The following is a 24,535-nucleotide window of genomic DNA, read 5'->3' on the forward strand; positions in this document are numbered from 1 at the left end:
AGTGCATTATACATATAAGCTTAATAAATACAAGAACAACACATCCACTAACCAGAGATCAAATGGGAAAATAATTCACCGACTCCAGATATTTTCATATTAGAGGGTTCGGCTCGGTAGAACTTCTAATTGGACCTATAAAACCTACTGATCCCTCAATATAAAATTTAAAATGACTGATTTTTGCGTTTTTATATATAAATTCTTTGACAGATCTAATACGGTGACAGGATAACTCATCAAAATGACAATTCAACACACCTATAAAAAGTGCTATAAAGTTATGAAAAGTGATAAAACAAAAACTAGATTAAATAGGTGACATATGTAACTATTTACACCAATTTTTGTTTCATCACTTTTTATAACTTTATAGCATTTTTTATATGTGTGTTGAATTGTCATTTTGATGAATTATCATGGAACCATCTAATACGCCTAAATTTTGAATGAGAAAGCTAGGTATAATGCCAGTAGCCGAAATAACGAATGGTAATATTTTTATAATCTGAGAATGCCAAATTCTTTTAATCTCATTTCCTAAATCTGTGTATTTTATTGTTTTTTCAGAAACAGATTTTTGAATATTTAGGAATTTATATACATATTTTTTTAATTGCCACGGTCGAAAATTGAACCCCGATCAATTCCTTGAGTGACAACCTCACTAAATAAAATCATTATATTTACTGATAATAAGAATTGTGTTTTTTTTTAAAGAATTATGTGGGTTTTTTAATAATAATAATTTTAAAATTTATTTTTCAGGGTACACAGAGCCTGGGCATCATGATCATAGAGGGCCGGCATGCAGAAGTTGGCCAGGGTATATTCATATCGGATATTCAGGAAGGAAGTGCTGCGGAACAGGTAAATAGTGCTACTTTTAATGTTTTAGTGCAAGTTGTCTGTCCCTGTCGACTATTCGTAGATGTTTAAAAAATACCTGCATCAATTGACTATACTTCAGAGCATTAGTATTTCATTTTCTACAAATTACAAGTTGTTAAAAAGAAGCATTGATAACATCTATCTATCTATTTATATAAACAATTGTGTCTGTGGCGGAAGGCGTGGTTTTGTTTTTTTTTATATTTTATGCAGCATCTAATTCGCCAATTAACCGAGCTCTTCATATTTTAAATAATTTTGTCTAAACTCTCACATTGACATTTTTTCCGATTCACTGCCCAAATTCAAACGTGACATCATGTCAATAATTTATTTACTGTTCAATGCGCTTACACACAGACACATATAGACACACACACACACACACTCTCACTCTCACACACCTACATACTACACACGTTACCTGGTCATAAACATACCACTTAGCAGACATTACAAGGAAACATATCATAGGTACCCAACAAGAATTACCTTATTCCTGTATATTGTTTAATTTCTGTAAATCATGTACTAGTTGTTTCTATAATATAAAATAAAATATAAAAATAAAATCTATCAGTTTTATTCCGAGATTGATGAAATTTGGCACACTTGACGTTCAAAACAAGAGGACGTGCTTAAGTAAATGAAGCACTTGATCAAGATTTTCGGTGCCTTAGCCTTCGTTCGGCATGCTAAGAAACAAAACTGTGGTTTCCATGAGGGGTGACTCAATTACCCCGTACATTTTATCATTATTTATTCATAAATTTTATTGTAAATTATTCTTATGGCTTACACATTAACCCGCTTATAAACGCGGTGCAAATGTAACACAGTGTAAGGTCGGAACAGCGATAAAACTGACTTATTACTAGAAAGGCCGTGGTAGTCTTTCTCTATAAGGTCTCTATTTAAAAATAATTATATTTTAAGGAGATTAATTTCAGAGATTTTTGGTATCCCTGTTGACAACGGGAAGGTTATCTATATAACTGTTCTGCTGCTATGTTTAATTTTTACATTGTTACGCATTCCTAATGGTGTTTATTTTTCATTATAGGCAGGCCTCGTGATAGGGGACATGATCCTCGCTGTAAACAAAGATACTCTCCTAGGATCCAACTATGACACGGTAAAAATCTTGTATTACTTACATTAGGGTCGATAGTCCTTATCGACTTTGAAAAAAAAAATCAGAACACAATTTAGCGGTAAATATTGTGTTCATTTGCAATAAAAAAATCTTAATCATATGAATTGAATAGCCAAGGAAGCAGGGATCAATCTTCTGCAAATCCTCAAATCATATTGTGTTTTGAATCTGTTTGAATTTTTAAAGGCATGTGACTGTTGACTTAACTGTCTCTTATAATGGAGTACAGAATAAAACAAATCAAGATAAAAATATATTTTGGTTTTTTTCCTTATATGTTTTTTCATAGAGCCCTTCTAATGTAAATTTAATTGAATTTGCAGGCGGCCTCCATGCTCAAGAAGACCGAGGGGGTGGTAGTGCTGACTGTGTGCAACCCCAACAAGAAGGGCGACGAGGCAGAAGGTGGACCCTCACTGGCCCCGGAACCCGCGGCCCCCGCGCGCGCCGCCACCCCCTCCACCCTGCGCGGGCCCCCCTCCGCGCATCCCTCAAGGCCGAACACGCCGGCCGGCAAGTCCCTGGCGTCGCCTGCTAAAGGTAACTAAGCTAACCTCACTAATATCAGCTGTCCTAGAGCAATTCATTGACATAACTGATAATTGTCAAACTTGCCCCATCCTAACCTAACTATAAACTATCAACTTACATGCCGGCCGACAAGTCGCTTGCGTTGCCTGCTAAAGGTAACTAGGCTACCCTCACTTTTATCGGCTTTCATTTGTCTGCTAAGGGAACTAGCCTAATCTGACAATGACCAAACTGCTATCGATAAAACATACCCCTGGTCCTCTTAGAGGTGACATTTTGTCAACTGTACGAGTATTCAAAATGCACCTATAAATGTAGGTTCTAAATTTCGGTTGAGAATAATACATAATGTGTCAATCCTGCTACTCTTACTACCTGCTACGCTTAAGACGAGACAATACCCTAAAATAAAACCAGAATCTCAAAGCAACGTAAGTTAAGCAGCCGTGCACAAAAATATATGCGGCTCTGGTGTATTGGACAGACCTGCGGTTGAATTTGCAATGTCAAATCTCTAAAATAAAGTGGTAACCTTGGTAAGTGGTAAAGGACGGACCCACGGTCAACTTTGCACGAGCAGGCCTCGAAAATCGATCTTTCCGTGGGGTTTAATTTAATTATTTTTAATGAATGTATTACTAAATTCTCAAATGTTTCTAAAGGGATCCTCGGAAAGTTACTAATTCATCATCTAGAAAAATTAAATCAGTTGTAAAACGTTTTATAAAATTTTCAAACTGTTTTACATAAAATATTTTAAAGGTAAGGTCCTGTTTTTATTGATGTCAAATAAAAATAACTCACATCCGTAGGGATCCCTCTAGAAATATTTGAGATTTTAGTAATATGTTCATCAGAAATAATTTAAATGTGAGCATCGACCAAACCCCCGTTATTAGAGTCGTATGTCGCTTTAAGAATCGAAGAAGGACAAGTGACACCTGCTTCTTTTTTTAAATTGTAAATCAGGAGCTCGACTTTTTGAATTCCTGAATCTAGCCGTAAGAGTACCTACGCGATACACTAGGCTTAAGGACATATTTAAATATCACTATCCACAAAGAACTTATCAAGCAGATTCGACAATTCCTTGCCTACAAATGATATCTATATTTTTAACATAACTAATTCCATCTAACGATTTTTTCATGTCAAAATATTATTTCAGACAAGTTTATATATCTATTTTTATCAAATTGTAATCTGTTATTATTACTTACATATTGTATTGTAAGTAATTTCAAATTTGATTAAAATAAAATAAAATCAAATTTAATTTGAAAGATTTATGCTTGCCATTCAGGATAGAGTCATTAGTACTAAAAATTATAGGAAGCATATAATCAAAGATAGACCCGATATAGTTTTACATGACAAAATTTAAAAAAATAACTTATATCATTGATGTCGCTATTCCAAATACCTGTAATATTCAAAAATCTGTTGATGAAAAAATAAGAAAATACACAGATTTAGGAAATGAGATTGGCATTCATTGGCAAAAAGAATTTGGCATTCTCAGACTATAAAAATATTACCATTCGTTATTTCGGCTACTGGCATTATACCTAGCTCTCTCATTAAAAATTTAGGCGTATTAGATCTATCAAAAAATTTATATATAAAAATGCAAAAATCAGTCATTTTAAATAGATGTAGGATAACGAAAGATTTTTTAGATATTTATGTTGAGGGATCAGTAGGATTTATAGGCCCTGTTAGGAGTTCTACCGAGCCGAACCCTCTGATATGAAAATATCTAGAGTCGGTGAATTATTTTCCAATAAAAAAAAGTGTGTGGAAGGATTTAGTTTTTCCTATGGGGAAGATTTAACCCGGACATAAAATCGGAAAATAGGTAAAAAAAAATTGTATGCTACCATTGTATAAAAAATTGTAACCATTTCATGTACCCAACGTAACACAGCCTTATGGGTGTATAAAATATTACAATAAATAAATAAAAGGTTCCTACTTGCTTAGTATGACTTGTATAAACTCACCTGTACTTGCCAAATACACACACGGCATGTTAAATATTGCTATCAAAGCTTGTCGTCCTACGGGTCGCACTCGGTTTATGCAAAACCTCCTACATAGTGTGATCTACGGGGTTTTGTTTGGTTTATGTCGATTCCTTCCCGACTGTGGGACAAACTCGGAAACTATTAAAAAAATTACATCCCTTTTCTTTTCTACGAATGTCTCTTTTATTAAGAATAATGATTATGGGACCTCATGTATACAATCAATAAATAGTGAACTCCGTCCACAAAACAAATATTTAATGAGGATTAATGTGCTACCAATAAGAGCCTCAAACTATCCCTTAACTAAACATCAAATAAAACTAATGGGTTGCCCTAGAGACAAATTAATGGCAGTTAATCAATGTTCACATTTGGTGGAGGAATCTTCAATCAATTTGAGTCTGTAATTTTAGCAGTGCCATCTAGTGTGTAATAAAACCAACCGACCATAAATATAAATAAGTATATATTTTTCACGAACTCCACTATTTTTTTTTTTAATGAAATATAAATCAAATATGAATTTTTAAGTTTAGCTTGTTTATTGATTATTTGGTGTGACAGCTGTTTCGCCTACAGAAAGCAGTGTCCGATTGTGTCTCAGATATTTCAAAGCTCTATAGCTCATCTTGAAAATCATGCTGAGATCTGAAATACTGTATCGTCATTGTAATTCATATTAATTTGATGATGCCAGAACTCAACGCTGAAGGTTTTTAGTGAGCCATAAAGGCATACCGATTTTGTGCTTTATAAATAAGATAATTATGATGTATACGTGTCATGTAGCGTTTAAATTATTATTAATTTAAAATGATTAATACACTGCTTTTTTTAAAACTTAGTTCCCTTATCAGACTAGTCATGTGTTACGTAAAGTACTAATTGATAATTATTTGATTGATTCGCAGAACCGATAGCTGATCCAACTACAGCAGCCATAAACCCTGGCAAGGAAACCCTTATTGATATTGCCACCGAGAGTAAACCACTTGGCATCCACGTGGTCGGAGGACAGGACACTCTGTTGCCTGTAAGTTAAACCTGAAATGATTGACTACATAAAATGTATTTTTTAATTAATTATATATTCTTCTTCAAGCAACGACAGCGGGAGTCACTTGGTTCAGCACAGATGTGCCGTAGGGACACTGCCACGGGAACATTCTCACAATACTGAGTCCTATAGACCTAATATGTACTTCATATACCCACAGTGACTGTGACTGCCTCCGCGGTGTGCCGATGTCAAATGTTTGCTCTGCACGCTGTGCGCCAGCTGATTCTATTTTCATAATAATTTGTTTTTTGGAAAATTATGTTTTTTAACATGTACTGTCTTACCAGAAAATGTGTTTAAATATTTACATAAATAGAATGTGATCCACTATAAGTAGTTTCTCAGAAAAGTGTTTTTCACAATAAAAAATAGAGAAAACACACGACAAACTAAACGCGTTGAAGAATGACAAAGTAGTTTTTTTTTTTTTTAAAAGAGGAGACGTTTTACACGTAGTTCCCGTGAGCACTTAGGCCATAGGCCCATTGTGCTATCTCCCATTTTACTTCAATCCTTTAACAACAGCCCAGTCCCTTTAATAAATTTCACCAGGGTTGTCATTGGGTATGTGGCTATGTCTTCTGGTTCTACTGTATGTCTCCCCAGGTATCTGAGCCTAGTTCCCACAAGGCCAGGACATTGGCACCATAGGTCTTCATCCTCTTCACATTTCCTGCATCTATTGTTTTCCACTCCCAATATCTGCATATGTCTCCTGAGATGGCAGTGTCCCGTTAGTAGTCCTACCAGTTCCCTCAGCGAGTTTCTGTCCATATCGAGTAGTTTCTTGGTTCGTCTAAGGTCTGGTCCTTTTATGAGTACTTTGGATTGTCTCATTCCAGGTGCCCTCTCACATTCTTTGCAGTGCTGGGATTAGACCCACCTATCAATATGACGCAGTAGTAACTTTGTTATTATTTTCAAATGGTTTGTTTTTACGAAACGAAAAACAAGAACTCATTGTTTATTTTGTTCCCAATCGAATAAGATTTTATTTGATTGGGCCTATCAGCCATGGCGGCACTCTACAGGTAGAAACTTTTTGTGACCGATCGGTACTTCCGGCACAAAAACAGTATTGTGACTGGTTTATGAGAGTATTGTGACTGTACCAGACTAGTTTCAATTTCATCAGTCCTTTAATGAAGTTCACCAGGGGTATTTGCCAATGTCTCCTGGTTTATATTCTTAAAAGACAATATGCATTTTATTCTCTAGGGTGGCATGGTGATCCTTGAGGTATACCCTGATGGCAAAGCAGCAAAGGACGGAAGACTAAAACCCGGAGACCAGATCTTAGACTGTAATGGGGTGAAAATCACCCCGGAGATGAAGAATGAGAAAGCGCTGTCACTCATCAAACAAACATTACCAAGGGTAGGTTATTTTGTAAAATGGTTATTTCTGTTTTTACACAGTTTTCAAGTAGCATGGTCAACAAAGGTAACACAAGTTCTCATTAGAATCCTTGACTTTTCCCATCCCATGCAATAATATAGGAATAAAAAATAATGCATTTTATGTTTTTGATTTTCATTAAAATTTTTCCTTTGTAATATTACATACTTACAGATTTTTTTAGGGGTTTTTCTGTGGAAGGTATGAAAAAACGTATAAAACTGAATTAGTTGTATGTATATTATTTTTTTTATGATTTCGTTTCAAATCTGTGTATATCGATATCCTGATGTGGATTTGTTTTTTATACAGATTTTATATTAGTTTTATTCCGAGATTTTGAAAAAACATAGCTTTTTACAGTTTTATATTTTTAGTGACTACATCTGAATACTTGGGTTTTTTTCAACCTACATCTTTGCTTACAACTTTCTTACTCATTGCATGATAATAAGTTAAGTTTCTAAATAGAATAATAATTACAGAATGACAGACTTATCCATTCAGTTGGAGGTGTCGTTTGTAATTTAAAAAATCTTTGAGTAAAAACAATTTGTTTTTTCGTTAGTTCTTCTTTTAGCCACCTGAACTAATCTGTTTTGTTTATCAAACAAGTTATTTCTCAGAGAGCGTTGCATAAAAGAACGTAACATATTCTCGAGATGTACTGAACTCGGGAACATTATTTATGCTATTTAAAAATAAACCCTCGATGTTTACGATCTGCAATATTTAATATGTATGCACCGAAGTTCTACTGTGTGTTTTGATTTATATATTTTTCTCGAGTTTCATTTCACAGAAAATTACAAATAACTGAATAGGTATATCATGTGCAAATTTAAACCTAATTGGCCTAATGAGTGTATAATTATTAATGTAAGGTATTTGGATTGGCAAACTGACTTGGGTATTGTAAGTCGTTAGGTGTTTTCATTTATGACCTTTTGTATCATAAAGCTACTAATAAAAAGCCAAAACTCACCTCATGTTTGTGAATTTCAGATGAGGATGCTAGTCCTAAGACCAGAGACAGTGGCCTTTACGGAGATCGAGGTGGACCTCGTGAAGAAGCCTGGCAAGGGAGTGGGGCTGACCATCATGGCCAAGAAACCTCCGCCAGGTGTCTACATATCTGAACTGGTGAGTTGAAATGTCACATTTTGAGGTTATGTTAATATTTAACCAGTCTGTTTTCGCTCCAGAAAATTACCGTTTTATTTCAATTAATCCCTGTAATCAAAAGTAAAAGCAGTAATATTTAACATTTTCTGAGTCCTGGGAAACTTTTTTCCAGTGGCGATTCTTCATAAGGGGAAGATGGGGTATATCACCACAGGATATTTACAAAACCTACTTCCAGAGAAAAGTTGTTGAAAATTTGTTTTCATTAGAATTAATGAATTATTTTAACTTAAAGAAATTTATAAAACAAAAAATTTTTCAGTTTTTTTAAAGCTCGAAATTAGAATAGTTCCTGTGGACGAACTGACGTCTGCTCCGCGACCTTCCTTGTAGTTTACTAAAACACACATGCACATTACACATATACACAATAACACAATAATAAGAAGCCAAAACTAAATTGAAAACCGATATGTAAACGGTAAATATTTACGGTAAAATTTCGATTGCGCTGGCCTCGCTTATTATGAATATTTTTTAGATAAAACCTTTAGATTCACCTTAATTACTGTACGACACAACTTTTTGCATTCGGGGCGGTGGAAAATATTGCAATAAATATTTCAATTACGTAAAATTAGCTTTCGTTTTGTGAAACGAGACCGTCCATTTTCAAACTTTATTTGTTTATTGTCAAATGTCATTTTGTTTTGTTGGTATTTCTGTTACTATAGGACGAAACGAACGGCTAGAAGTAGCTAGAGACAATCGCGCGGGCGTTTTTTTTAATGTTTTAAAATTCCGTCAAATTAGTATTTACCTAATATTCATGCATTATGTGCGTTGTGATTGAAATTTATTAGCTGGATTTTATTTTTTTACGTTAAAATTTTATTTAAGTTAACTATTTCTGCGATGTTCGATGACTAAGCCGCTCAATTTATTAGCTGGATTTTATTTTTTTACGTTAAAATTTTATTTAAGTTAACTATTTCTGCGATGTTCGATGACTAAGCCGCTCAACATCGCAGAAATAGTTAACTTAAATAAAATTTGAACGTAAAAAAATAAAATCCAGCTAATCAAATTCAATCACAACGCACACAATGCATGCATATTAGGTAAATACTAATTTGACGGAATTTTTTAACATTAAAAAAAAACGCCCGCGCGATTATGTTTCTAGCCACTTCTAGCCGTTCGTTTTGTCCTATAGTAACAGAAATACCAACAAAACAAAATGACATTTGACAATAAAGTTTGAAAATGGACGGCCTCGTTTCACAAAACGAAAGCTAATTTTAATTTTACTTAATTGAAATTTTTATTGCAATATCTTCCACCGCCCCGAAGGTTAAAAGTTGTGTCGTACAGTAATTAAGGTGAATCTAAAGGTTTTATCTAAAAAATATTCATAATAAGCGAGGCCAGCGCGATCGAAATTTTACCATATTTACTAATAATAATAATCGCCCTCAATATGTCAAAATAAACAATGTATATTTATTTATTTATTTATTCATTAATCTTAAGTTAGCTCACATCTTCGTGTGTGCTAATAGTTTTATAAACATATAAACATGTACATTGTTTGGCAAACATAATCTTTCTTTAAATATTTCAATAAAGTCACAAAAAAGAAACATTAATAATTGAGATAGACATATTTTCTTAATTCATTTTTGAACTTATTAATATTTTCTATCACAGCAATTTCCTTCGGGATTTTGTTATAGAGTTGAACGGCCTGGTACATCAGAGATTTTTGGGTGCTTGTTTTTTTTCTTGTTGGCAATCTAATTTGCTTAGAATTTCTCGTCCCGTGTCCGTGTATCTCGTTATTGTAATTTATTTTTCTTTTCAGTTCCTTATATATATAACAATGAAGATACATCTAATTATGGAATCCCACAAGGAACGGTACTGGATACAATATTATTTACCTTATATGTAAACGGGATATTTTCTCAAACACTTCATGGCAATATAACCTCTATGCTGACGATACAGTCATCATTGAAAGTGACAATACATGGAAATTAGTAAAACTAAAAGCAACAGAAGACATAAACACTCTTAAATACTGGTTTGACGGAACATGCTGTCTATCAGTGCCTACACTGTTTTTGCGCTAAAATTGTCAAATTAAAGCCAAATCTCGACGGGATGAGAAGTAATTATGAACTTACCTTGGGGCAAACGTATTATGCTTCATTTTAGTTGAAATAATAAAGGAAAAACATGGAAAAAACAGAAAATAGTTTGAGATCGACATTTATAAACAAATTATAAGCGGCCATGTTGATTTCGCTATATGCACAGCGACTAGTCGACAGGGGGCGTGGCCAACATATCCGAGCATACCCGAGGTGTTCCGAGTTGCAAAATCAGTGAAACGCGGTGGGCGGTAAAACGAAACGTCAGAAATGGCGTTGTAATAATATAATGTAAACAAACCTTTTTAGAACTACGCTAAGTTTGTGTGACATGGTTTGTGATACAAAAGAAAGTGCCCCCTTTATAGCGCCTGCTCGCGTCAAGGCAAGAAAAACATCCCAGTTTTCAATTAGTTTAGCAGCTACGCTAGGTTTGTGTAACATGGTTTGTGATTCAAAAGAAAGTGTCCCCTTAATACCGCCTGCTCGCGTCCAGGCAAGAAAAACATCCCAGTTTTCAATTAGTTTAGCGGCTACGCTAGGTTTGTGTAACGTGGTTTGTGATTCAAAAAAAGTGTCCCTTTTATACCTATACTTCACTTCGGGTATGCTCGGATATGTTGGCCACGCCCCCTGTCGATTAGTCGCTGTGCATATAGCGACTCCCATCAAGTTCCCGGCCAAAAGTACGATGTAAAATGGCCGCGAAGTGGGATATTTTGATAAATATGTCATATTTATTTTGAGTGTAAAAATGAAACGAAGTGAAATTTGTTCTAAGTGAAAGCTTTGCGCCTGAGAACAATACCACGGGCACAGTTTGAGATCATCAGGAATTAGTAATTATGTCGGGAAAGTGTTAAATTTTACTGGGCACACGTGGTCAGCATATACCGGTTTGACATAAACTTACTATCTCTAAATAGCGAAAAAACTCACGTTATACCATTTGCCATAAAATCAAATGACGTTTTACAAAATTTTGACATAATTGTACATGACAATTTAAAAAAACATAATAAAAAAAACTGTACAATAAACTGTTCCACATTGAAAATTTCAAATTAAATCATATACTTAGGAATAATAATAGAAAACCTAGACTGGAAAGATCAAATCAACCAAACCGTCGACAAAATAAGTAAATTAATTTGTAAATTTTTTAAAATTCGAAATTTTCTCTCATTGGAAATTCTAACATCAGTCTACCACGCTTTAGTACAATCAAATCTCCAATACGCTTTAATCAGCTGGGGAGCTGCATACAAAACAAATCTACTCCCTGTAGAAATTGTACAACATCTAATTATAAAAATAATATTGAAATAACCAAGAGATTATCCAACGAACCTAATTTTTGAAGAATTTAAAGTATTAACTCAAGTCAAAACCTTAACTTTTTTGGGATAAGTCTGAATGATTTTTGCCAGTCGCTAAACAAGTGACGGAATATTATAAGTGTCCTGTGGTCCTGACCCACGGCGTAGTCTTGACTTGATTCGACTTGTCACTTTATTTTCTTATATTATATCTACCATATGTGTTTGCTTTCATGTACCTTTGTCTACTCCTGTATTTTTCATTTTACTTTATTCGTGTTATTATTTTGTAATTTGGATGATGTCCGTTAATAAATAAATAAATAAATAAATTAAAATTTAATGATCTTGTCCAAAAAAACATAATAACTCAAACAATTAAAGAAAAATAAAATCACAGCTTTTTAACTGAAAGTCGTACTCGTTAAAAAGATATATTGCCAACACAAAAATGTAACACCACTTTTGCTCAGCATCATTACATATATCTAGGGAAAAAATACTTCAACAGCCTACCCGAAAATATCAGAACAATAGAAAATGATTTAATATCTGTACCTGAGAAGCATACAGATGCGACTCCAAAACACGAAATGTTCAGGAGAACCGAAAACCCATTTGTTTTCAGCAAATCTCAATAGAAGTATATTTCTTCCAATTATCAATCAAAATAGTTGTGGAAATAATGAGAGATTTGTTAAAAACACACAGGTTTTCGGCTCTCTGAACACTTTGTGTTTTAGAATTGCATCCGTCTACTTCTGGGGTGCAAAAAAAATGTTTTCTCATCCCCCGCAAACAATTTGAGTGTTGAGAAACCACGAAAATACAAAATGAACTAAAATTGATGAGATTTACGTTTTTATGAGTACGATCTGTCGATAAGGTCATCACTATTTCTGCTTGGCAAAGCCCTCAGGGGTGTGATATCACCAACTGTGGGAATCACTGATGAAGATGTAGAATTTCTGACTTCCTATCAATACTTATCTTTCAGTGCGGACATTTTTTCTTGTAAACTAGTATTTTTTATACTAGACTTAGCACTTAGGGCTTACCTTTGGCTTCTTATGGCCCTGTATATCAGGGTCCAAATCCTTGCTATGTATGACATTCCTCGCTCAACTTTAAGCAGTCTAAATCGGCCGCACAATCCTTGATTTTATCCTTTTTTAGGCGCTGAGGCGTTAGCAGTGACACATCCCAATATTGTCACTTACTTAAATAATTGCATACTTTCATGTTATTGAAATTATTAGTATGGATTATTATATTCATCGAACGTTGAGGAATGTCGATGATATTGATTGATAATCAATTAAAGATAGTCTGGTAAGGTATTATAGGAGGGATTTTAAAAGTTTCAACTTGATAACAGTTTGTTTTCAGTGGTTTTTAATAGTAAGTAAAAGTGCACTGAATCCAGCAAAACATATACTATTTACAAGTAACTATCAATATGAAAATGTAAAAATAAACTGTGGTCGTTGCCATTATGAAAAATCGCTATGACAGTAGTTTGGTTTTGCAAAGAAAAAAGAAACACATTCTTCTAATAAAGTCATACATATTAGTGATATCTTTGAACTACATATATATTGATTATATTCTAAGCTCGATATTACGATCAAGCCGAGCTTAAAAGCAAATGATGATACTGGGTCTATGTGGCGCAAACGTATCGAGCCATTCAGAAAGGGAAAGGATGGTTATAATAAATTTTTGTATATTCTAGGTCCACGGAGGTGCCGCAGAAGTAGACGGCCGTCTGCAAAAAGGCGACATCATCGTATCGGTGGCAGGCCAGTCCCTCAAGGAGGCCACGGTGGAGGACGCAGCCGCCGCCCTCAAGGTCGCACAGGCCAAGGTCACCTTGAAGGTCGCTCGACACAAACTCGCGCGGTAAACTCTGCACGTGAAACACGCCCTCTGAATGGTCAAAGGGTTCTCAACGTGAACATTGAAACCTAGAAACCTAACCTAGTTACTCAAAACAAATCAAAATTTTGTTTAGTGGCCCTTCATAGTAGCGGCGAATTTGTTAAATGCCTATTCTTGGATCGTTTCAGCGTTTGATGAAATTATGATTAAATAGTCTGATAGAAAATTGAAACGGGCTGAGAATTGGTGGTTAACGGGAACCATTCAAACATCAAATAATTTCATTGTCAGATAAATGTGACAGGTGTGACCAATCCTTTACCTTTAAGTGCTTTAGAGAGAAATTAACTACTTAATGTTCTTTTGTTAAAATTGTTGGAATCTTTCATAAAGAACCACAAGTTTAAACTCTGAATTTGGCAGGTCAAAGGAATCTAAGCATCGCTGCTAATAAAAACTCACGCTATTCTGTTCTGCAAATTTAAAAAAACTTTGATAGAGATAGGACCACAATTACTGAATTTCTAGGTTAAATTGTTCATTATTGACAACCCTACTATTGACCGGGCCAGACATTGACTAACCATAATGCCAGAGACAAGTTTGTTCAAAGTGTTAAATATTTGCCACACATTGTGGAATGTTACAGAGATATCGCAGACATAATTAATATGTTATTTTTGTGAAGTGAGTGAATTTCATATGAAAGTAAGTATTTTACTATACAAGTTATGAAAAGAAATTATTTTTAATCTTTTCATTTGATTGTTTGTTAGTGTAATATTGTCGGTATCCGAAAATGCATGTTTTTAACCCCTAGACTAGTTCAAAGAGTTTATATTACAGTTTCCACTGTTTTGTTATTCTTTTATACAAATACAATAATACAAAAGTTCATATTATGTATTATAGAAGTATATTATTTTTCACATATTCCAATATTTTCGAAATATTAATCAATTGTGGATTTTCTGTGGTAGGTGATGTGCCTATTTTACAGCCAAAAATTAAGATACATAAAGATCAATGGTAATTAAACATTAAAAAAATTAACTGATGGATTCCACTGTGTTGAAAATAACCAGTGTAACATGGACCTTGGAAAGCTGTGTTTGTTCTACCAGCATTTCAATGCCCAGTGTTGTGGGTCACAAAGCCAACATGTTACAAATTTCTTCTGTATATATTACACAAGAATAAAGTTGTACAACTTGTTTTTGTGAAATAACTTGTCGACGTTTGTGTTTTCTGCCTTGATATAGGTCTCTTCAAGATCAAAAACAGGTCCCACAGCATCTCCAAAGATGACATAGACCCTGAGTAAAACCTCAGAGTCTAGTGTTGAAACAGATCTGAAATAATAACTCTAAACAAGCCACGTTTGGGCCGCCATTGTCAAAGCTAAAAGGAACCACCGTTGTAACAATTAATGGTTATATCTGAAAGGAACCAACATCGGAAAATTGCTAAGATTGTAATAATAAAAGAGAATAGATATCCAATATTAAATTTATTCCAACAACTTATAGAACAAGAGAACTCTATTTAAACATTATTAGTTATATCTCTGGGGTGAGCGACAATACAAAGTACTGAGCGCACAGACGGAATTTTTAAATTACATTGAAGTGTGATCTTTGTGTGATGACATAAAAATTATCTGACCTGACTTAACGTGTGAAGGACGCCAAACTACGCATAAAGCGTTGTTAAATTTAGAAAACGGTGCAATCCGATGATCAGTGTAATAATTCTACAAGCTGATGGCGTCATCGCTGCCCGTAAGATTGTCGACTGGAGTGCTCGCTCGTATCTCCCCTGTAGTCACGACGTCCTCAGCTGGCTGCCCGAATAGTACTGAAGTTGCTGCTCTCGAACTTCTGTCTTGAGCTCTCTCTAGAAGGTACCATAAAGCATGCGTCACATAAACAACATGCCAGTTGTTATAAAATTAGTGGCAGGGCAAAATTGAACTGCTACAGTGTATGATCATTTTAACTGAACCCATCTTATTTCTTTTAAAAAAATCTTTAAAATATGTTCAGTTATTCGAGCATTCACTTAAATGAAATTTGTTAAGAATTATCGTCAATGTATAATGTTTAATGAATATAAAAGCATATTATATTTCTGTAACATTCTATGGGGTGTGGTTTAACATAATATATAATATTATGTGGTTACCAGGCCAAATGTAATAGTGATCTATTTGTGTTATTTATATTCTAAAGTATATTACTTAGATTAAAAATAACTTAAAAAACGTATTGCATATAGATTGTAGGTGGATTGGATTTAGTCTGACTCAATTCTACTCTGTCAAGTTGCAATCTCATTATTGATATAATATATATAATACTGTAAGGAAATTTTTATTATTATCATTAAAAAAGTCCCTAATTGATGTTTTAACTCACAAACCTGTATATTTAATTAAACCATCTAGATCTACAAGCATCTAGATGTATTTATTCTAGTTAATATGTTTTGGACATGTTGCAGACATGTTTCGGACATGTCGCAGACATGTTTCAAACAATCGTTCTCCCTCAAATAGACTGCAGCATTACTGCTAGTGCATTTGGATACATATAATTTAAAAAAAATATTTTTTTTTAGACAGAATTTAAATTAAATTATAGCATTGATTCATGTTGATTAATATATTATTATTATTTATCCAAACACACATAGAGGTATTTTAAATGGATTTGTCAAGCCCATACATGCGTGACTTCAAACCATGTTCCAGTTCGTTATGGGGTTTCATCATCTCAGTTTGACATACGACAGTCTAGTTGCGGAAGTGCAAAGTTGCAGACTTATTGTAGATGTGTTGCAAACATGTCGCAAATAAATCATTAAGAGCATTCCCCTACTCCCCTGAAATTATGTTTATACTATTATCTTGGAGATATTTTATTGATTGTTCAAACAAATGTAACTTAAGGAGTAAATTGATTTTATTTTCTTAATTAATTAAATGTTCATTAACAATTTAATTTTTAATGTTATTTCTACTTATTTTAAAAACACTTCTTATTTTTGATGACACAGATTTAGATCAATCATGTTTAAAAAATGATATAGCTGCTTTTAAGCAGAAAGCTTGTTAATAGTTGTCAGCAGCATGAGAACAAGTTGTCTCTCAGATTTGTTATCATGTAAGATTATGTGTTGAACAAGCTATTGGCATTTCTTTTATCCGTCATTTAATCCAAATCTCTTCAAGACCAGTATTAACAAATCCCTTCATACAACCCCTTCCTTAACCCTCCTTCATGTAGTTCCCCTCGTTGTACCCAGTACAGATAGCGAGTTCCTGTGAGGTATCACATGAAAAACAAAATTATTTTTTGAAAATCATCATTTGAAAGTGACCTTGAATTGCAATCAATATATTATATTACTACGATATTATAAAAAAATTGGCTTTTTCGGAAATATATACCCAAAATCATTAATTTTTTATAATTATTTCGATACTTCATTTTATAAATAGTAATGCAATAATTTAATCAAGAATTTGTTAAAACTACAAAATTTCTGAAGCAGCAAAAACTCTCAATTGGTGAGCCTGGCGTCGTGAAATTTGCACAGCTATGTGGAATTCCTTTGAAATATTCATAGTAAAAATGTCTAAAACTAGGACAAGACCCCATTTTGAAAGTATAATACACTTTCCTCGGTTTCATTGTTGTATTATTTCAATGTAAAATGTATTCAGAAACCTTCTTGTAATGTACCTACTGTTAAATCAACCTACATTTATTAATTATTTATATTTTTAATGTAGTTTGCTTTTACTTCTGGCACCATTAAAGTATTGAGAAATAAATAATTTTATTTTTATTTAATTAATTTAAAACTTAGTTGTTGAGATTAATTATTAATATTTTTTGTGTCTTTTCATTGTAAGTTTCTTTACAGTATTTCTAGGTCATTTAATTAATATCATCAAATAAAACCTTAGATTAGATATCTCTTAGATTTCAATTTTTAATTTTATAATTGACCAATAATCTTCTTTTTCTATTCCAAGATTTATTTTTTTAAATACAGGGTTTTCCAATAAGTGGTGTTATTTTAATATTCAAAGAGCTATCGAGAGATGATTAATGATTTTTTATGGCCAGAATTGGATGGTATTGATCTGGACAACGTTTACTTTCAACAAGACGGCGCTACATGCCACACGAGCAACGAAACCATTGATCTTTTACGGGAAAATTTTCCGGACCGTGTTATCTCTCGAAGAGGTGATCACAATTGGCCACCGAGATCTTGTGATTTAACACCTTGCGACTTCTTCCTTTGGGGCCACGTGAAAGAGAAGGTCTACGCCAACAGCCCAGCGTCGATTCAAGACCTCAAAGATGGAATTCGTGAGGCTATCGAGGACTTAAGGCAGCCACTTTGCGATTTGGTTATGGAAAATTTAATGAAATGGATATGGTCCTGTAGGCGTGGTCGTGGTGGTCATTTGACTGATGTTATTTTTCACTATTAACGACATACTTTCCTCTTTATAATGAAATAAACATTCGATCATTTATATTAAAAAATGGCATTTTTCTTTGAATATCAAAATTACACCTCTTATTGGAAAACCCTGTATGTTTAATATTACAAATCAAAAACATTTCCCACAATAGATTATGTATTGGTAATGCAGCAAGAGTTGATGCGAACATAGTACCTACTCGTAGATAGCACATAGATGCATTGCTTGCTTACAGCATTTCAACGGCTTCCATGGTCAAGGGGTAAGGCTCTGGACTATTAATCCGTAGGTCTCAGTTTCAAAATTAATTGAGATAAATTACTGTAAATTTGCGCCACATTTCGGAGTGGAAGACATTCTCAGTAGTTATCGACCTGATGAGGCACCGCCATTCAGAATTAAAACATTGCTTGAAATGGCTTTATCCGTGTTTGTTCACCAAATCTGAATAACCAGCTACTTCTCTCGTCTTCCTCCATTACCGTCAGCCTCACAATATACCTTAATTGGGGATGCTATAGTCTTACTGGTTTCAGACGTTTGCGAGCAGTTGAGACTATTGTGCGATATTCATATTTAAAAAAATATATATATATATGTGTGCCAATACACACAATCCCATGTGTGTATTGTTTGCATCAACTCTACTTGTGCAATCTATAACTATGGATAACTTGTAGTTTCATAGTTTTTGATCTCATTCGGGTTTTTCGAGATTACTGATTTCTAAATCTCAAAACGTTTTGCTTTACACATTATAATTTTTTTTGGCTTTTGGTTTACTCCCTCTTAAATCAAAGGTCTCTTCAAGATGTAGTTTCAATCCTTTCTTTCATCAAAAAATACCCTTCACACAGCATCCCCAAAGATGTCAGGCCTCGAAGGAAACTTCAAGGTCTCTGTGTGGAGTTAACATATAAATTAATAAATCTTATTTTTGATCTTTTAGTAACTATTTAGCTGCCTACTTAGACTAACTCAAATAAAACTTGTCAACTTTTTTGAGTTTCTGCAGTTGAAAATGTATCCTTGATTTTAAAGTATTGCTTTGTTGTACATAATTTTTTTATAAATAATAATTTTATGTCTTTAAGGTTAAACGTGACGTTCGTTGTAATCAATGTGTTTATAGATGGCGTTAATTTAATTATTTTATTTAAAAAAGCTTTTTACAAGCTATGCTTTACAATATTAAGGCAAATTATATGTTTGCGTCTGTACATACGCAATATATATATATATGAATAAATAGTTTTGTCCATATAAAAACTAAATTCCTTCAAGAAAGGTATACAAAAACAATATTGTATCAGTGATTCTATCCAAATACAAACAAATACAATATGTATCGGTGATTCAATCCAAATACAATATTGTATCGGTGATTCAATCCAAATGCAAACAAATACATTATTGTATCAGTGATCCAAATACAAACAAATACAATATTGTATCAGTGGTTCAATCCAAATATAATATGGTATCGGTGATTCAATCCAAATACAAACAAATACAATATTGTATCGGTGATTCAATCCAAATATAATATGGTATCGGTGATTCAATCCAAATACAAACAAATACAATATTGTATCGGTGATTCAATACAAATACAATATTGTATCGGTGATTCAATCCAAATACAATATTGTATGGGTGATTCAATCCAAATACAATATTGTATCGGTAATTCAATCCAAATACAAACAAATACAATATTGTATCGGTGATTCAATCCAAATACAATATTGTATCGGTGATTCGATCCAAATACAATATGTATCGGTGATTCATTGCAAATACAAACCAATAAAATATTGTATCAATGATTCAATCCAAATACAAGCAAATACAATATTGTATCGGTGATTCAATCAAATTAAAATCCTGTGGAAAGAATTGAGTTTTTATATGGAAAACTATTTATTCATATTCATATTGCTTGTATACGGGCACATACAAATAATTCATCTAAATATTTTAAAGCTTAACCTGCAAAAACTGTTTTTTCGTGAAATAATTAAATTAGCGCCAGCTATGAATTCTTTTCAGTATAGCCTTTAAAATGTTCTGCTTTAATTCATTTTTTTGTCATTTTAAGTATTTTCTTTTGCTTTACTTGAATTTTGACAGTGCCAAACTAATTAGTAGGAAAAAGCGGCCAAAAATTTATTTACCCTAAAATAATTTATGTTACAAATTATTAAAGGCAAATTTCATACAAAAATTTTCTTGAAAACTTGCACTTTTATTGTAAGGAAAGGTCAATTTTTATATAGCTTCTCGGGCCATGTATTAAAAAGTATTGGCCAAAGTTCCAATGTAAACGTAGGTTAAATCATTTAAAAATGTGATAAAAAAATTATGTTACATTGAAGTATATTAATTATTAGAGTTGGCAAGCCCGTAATATTTATGCATGATTTCAAACAATGTTCCATTTGGATTTGGTGCCAAGTGCCGTATCTAATTATCCACATCTATGATTCAAACCATAATATACAAGGTGTCCGGGGGTAAAGTACACTAACTTTGGGAGGTGATTCTATATGATGGTAGAAGTAAAAAAGAAAAATAATTTTTTTAGAAATTTAAACTTTTTTTTCCCATACTAAAATATTTTTCCATAGAAGAATATTTATTTTCCAATACAAACAATTCAACGTTTTTTACCTAAAAACTTCCTTAAAACATTGGAATTTCGAAAAAAGTTATTTGTCTTTTCTACTTCTAAAATCGTGTAGAATCACCCTCTGAAGTTAATGCACTTTACCCCCGGACGCCCTGTATATGCATGATTTCAAACAGTGTTCCATTACAATTCGGTGCCAAGTGCCGTATCTAATTATCCACATCTATGATTCAAACCATAATATACATGCATGATTTCAAACAGTGTTCCATTACGATTCGGTGCTAAGTGCCGTATCTAATTATCCACATTTATGATTCAAACGAAAATATTATAAAATTATGATTTCAAAAAAGAAAAATGTCAATTATTTTTTTTTAATTTATCTAAAAATAATTTTTCTTTTTCGTGAAATTTGTAAATACCTACACCTGCTTGTAATGTGATTGATAACAATATTGTTTTTTCGAGTTTTTATTAATTTTTAAGTGGGAGGCTATTAACCCCAATACTAGCTTAATTTAATTTAATCTGATTGTGAATACCTACCTACATACTTTTTACATATTATAATATATTAAGAACCTGGGTTTTAGGTTGGAGTGTCTTACAGAATTCAAATATAACATTGTCATCAAACAATGGTCAATCAGCGCCATTTTGTTTTGTTTTTTGAATTTGAAAGATCGCTCAAATTTATGAAGTTTGAAGATAATTTAGAAACAAAGTTTATTTAAAACACTTCTAATATGTTCACAATGTTTCATTTTTATATTTGTTGTACTTACAAGCTCATTCCCTTGGGACAGTAAGATATCATCTGCTATTTGCTTAAAACTGAAACTGCAAATTGAACCTTATTGTTGCCTAAACTCAGTGTTTTACGGGGACCTTTCCAATGTAAAAAAATCACAAAATAGCGCTGATTGGTCATTTGATGACAATGTTAGATTTAACGTCACTAAGGACAGGTTGTTTTGCAGAATCTGAACAATTCATCAAATTTAATAGTTGATTTTCAAGTTCTGTGAAGGTCCCATTCAAGTTCTTTCATCATTTCAGTTTTGTGAATCAACAGGCAAATAATCATATAAAAACAAAACTCAAATAGAAACTTCACAAAACATGTAAATCAACTTTTATATTTGATGAATTGTTCAGATTTTGCAAAACAACCCGTCCTTAACCTATGCTTGAACAAGCGTTACCATGTATATTAACCGCACATTTTAACCATTCTCACCTTAAAGAAATAGTAATGCATTTAAAAAAAAAATAGAATCTTGTCTCTTGTACCAACATGATAATATAAAAATTTAAACTTTGAACCAAGATGGCTGCCAATCTAAAATAGTTGATGTTTATAACTCAAGTTCTTATCTAGCATGAATCTGTTGTTTGAGATCTTGTCAGTATCACGGCATTTATATGAGAAACTGTTACCAGTACCTAAACATTAGTCTGAATTTAAGGAATGCATTGTAGTCTCCTTCTATCAGGTGCAAAAAAAATAAATTATGTAGGTAATGAAATGGCTGAAATATTCTACTAGTGTGAACAAAGCCTCATAAAATCAACATGGAAATTTTTTTCTTGCCAGATTATGAAAAAAAAAATCATTTTTAATTTTTGATTAAAAAAACAAAATTCGATTTTTATTATAATGTTACACAATGTTACCATTATTAATTAGGTAGGTATATCAGTTTAAAAATGTGTATTATATTATTTCTATTTCATTCCTTTTTTGTTTACTTTGTTTTGGTTTAAGTGTAAAGAAAAAAACGTACTTATTAAATAAAATATCATTATTTATTAATGATTATACATAATATTATTAATTAAATTAAGAATCCTCAATACACTTTATAAAAGAAATTATTTTAAAAAAAAATATTTGTGTATATATTATTGAAAACAGATTTCAGTAAAACTGAACAAAAAGATAAATGTTTTTTTTTTACCTTTTTGGTTTTAAATCATTTGTATAGATAATATGAGTGTTTTAATTTTTACAGAAATTTTTTAAAATATATAAATTTTCTTTTAATGAAATGTTTTTGAATTTTAAAATTTTTCTGATTATTTCAAGTAAATTATATTTATTGTGAAAATCAATTGTATTGTTATATATTCGATTAAAAAGTAATTATTTTTATTGTGTGGAGTATGAATACCAGTACCAAATCTGTAATGAAAATAGTTTGTATGTAAAGGTTAGTAGCAATGACTGTTTATAAAACAATACAATATTGTGTTGTTTAAACAATTTAAGTTTTGCCTCATATTATATTGTTACTATGGAAATAAATCATTTTAATTCCTTGCAAAACGTTTTTTTTCTGATGAATGCTGATTCTAAATGATAGGCAATCTGGACGCCTACTCTGTATATTTCCAAACTTTCCTGCTGCCGGTTTAGCCACTCAAATCCTTTTTAAGGCGATGCCATACGTAGTAATGCAAAATCATGTGTTTTTGGTTTGAAAATTTGGTCGCCTAGAAATGTTTCAGATGCTTTAATTAAATATTGCGAGTAGAATACATCTTGGCCTTTGAAATAATCTAGTATTTTTTAGATATGTCTTTTTATAAGCCCAGAAAAAAATAATGTATAAGGCCTATGAAAACTGCTTTAAAGTTCAAAATCTCCTACTTACGAACCCATTTTCGGTTATGATTTTATTGTATAATGTGGCAAATTAAGTTATTTATAAAATGATCGAAAAAAAATTAAGTATTTATGCCTGAGCATCCACAAAATAAAATAAAAGTCACTTTTTGGCCATGTTTTCTTCTTGCATAAATCAAAACAGGCGGATGGTGTTAAGCAGGAATTTAAACCTTATCGCCATCTACGTAAGGGTTGTTATTGATAGCGGCTCGATTTAAAATATTACATGACCAGAGATGTGCAAAATGGGTATCCAAAACCATTTGAAATGCAAAATCGAAATGGGTCAAAACTTTTCAAAACAAAACAAAAAAATGCAAAATGCAAAATGGTTTTTAGAAAAGCATTTCAAATGCAAAATGCAAAATACCTATTTTCAAAATGCATTGAAAATGCAAAATGGTTTCTCAGGTCAAACAATCAAAATAATTATAGAATTTTTAAACAATTTTGTCATTTAATAATGGACATCAATGTAGAACAAACATATTACATGATGGTAAATCCAAAAACACCACTACAGATTATGAAACCACAAAAAATTTGCGCGGGACTAATGTTGCCAACGTAAAAACATAGAGACTGCTATCTAACATTTAATATTACAGCGTCATGGCCCCATGTTCAGTATTTGAATCAGTATTTTTTATAATGGTATCACTCAATTGCCAGGGCTCCTACCAGGGAGCAACTTGACAAATGTAAATTATCTCTCATAGCGAGGTTGAGGACCGACTGATATTTGGGGCTTATGAAAAAAAGATGAGTGGAGATAGTAGGAAGAATGTTGTAAAAAAGCATTTAAAATGGAAAATGCATTGAGAAAATCATTTAAAATGCAAAATGGTCTTTAGAAAAGCATTTAAAATGCAAAATGGGAAATACCCATTTTGCATTTTGCATTTCCATTTGAAATGGATTTATTTGAAATAAAGCACATCTCTGTACACAACGTAGTGCATCGCCTTAACCCTTTCCTTAGGGTGTTCAAAAATTCCTCATCCTCTGGTGCTATACACTCGGTAAATATTTATATATTGTAATTACTTAATCCAATACATAAATGTATTGTATATTTAAAGAAACATGTTCACTCAGTTAACAGGACTGGCAAGGAAAGGTTAAACTATGAACTCACTGGTTTGTTTGGCCCCCAGGGAAAGGTAAGCAAACCATGT

At 32.6% G+C, this 24,535-nt stretch overlaps 1 protein-coding gene across 1 annotated transcript in view; it reads left to right on the forward strand.

Moving 5' to 3' along the window:
- The window catches only part of LOC149412080 (multiple PDZ domain protein-like), a 402,130-nt gene extending 379,115 nt beyond the window's left edge, over nucleotides 1-23,015 (forward strand). Inside the window, exons 23-29 of the mRNA XM_089646295.1 lie at nucleotides 769-870; nucleotides 1,955-2,026; nucleotides 2,371-2,587; nucleotides 5,520-5,641; nucleotides 6,887-7,045; nucleotides 8,072-8,209; nucleotides 13,402-23,015. Of these exons, the coding sequence (XP_089502421.1) occupies nucleotides 769-870; nucleotides 1,955-2,026; nucleotides 2,371-2,587; nucleotides 5,520-5,641; nucleotides 6,887-7,045; nucleotides 8,072-8,209; nucleotides 13,402-13,572 (981 nt within the window). The 3' untranslated portion in view covers nucleotides 13,573-23,015. The remainder of the gene's footprint in view (nucleotides 1-768; nucleotides 871-1,954; nucleotides 2,027-2,370; nucleotides 2,588-5,519; nucleotides 5,642-6,886; nucleotides 7,046-8,071; nucleotides 8,210-13,401) is intronic.
- Nucleotides 23,016-24,535: the final 1,520 nt, after the last annotated feature.

The sequence above is a fragment of the Hesperophylax consimilis genome, chromosome 24, assembly GCF_061612785.1.
Source record: "Hesperophylax consimilis isolate HC1 chromosome 24, BYU_Hcon_1.0, whole genome shotgun sequence".
Taxonomy (NCBI): domain Eukaryota; kingdom Metazoa; phylum Arthropoda; class Insecta; order Trichoptera; family Limnephilidae; genus Hesperophylax; species Hesperophylax consimilis.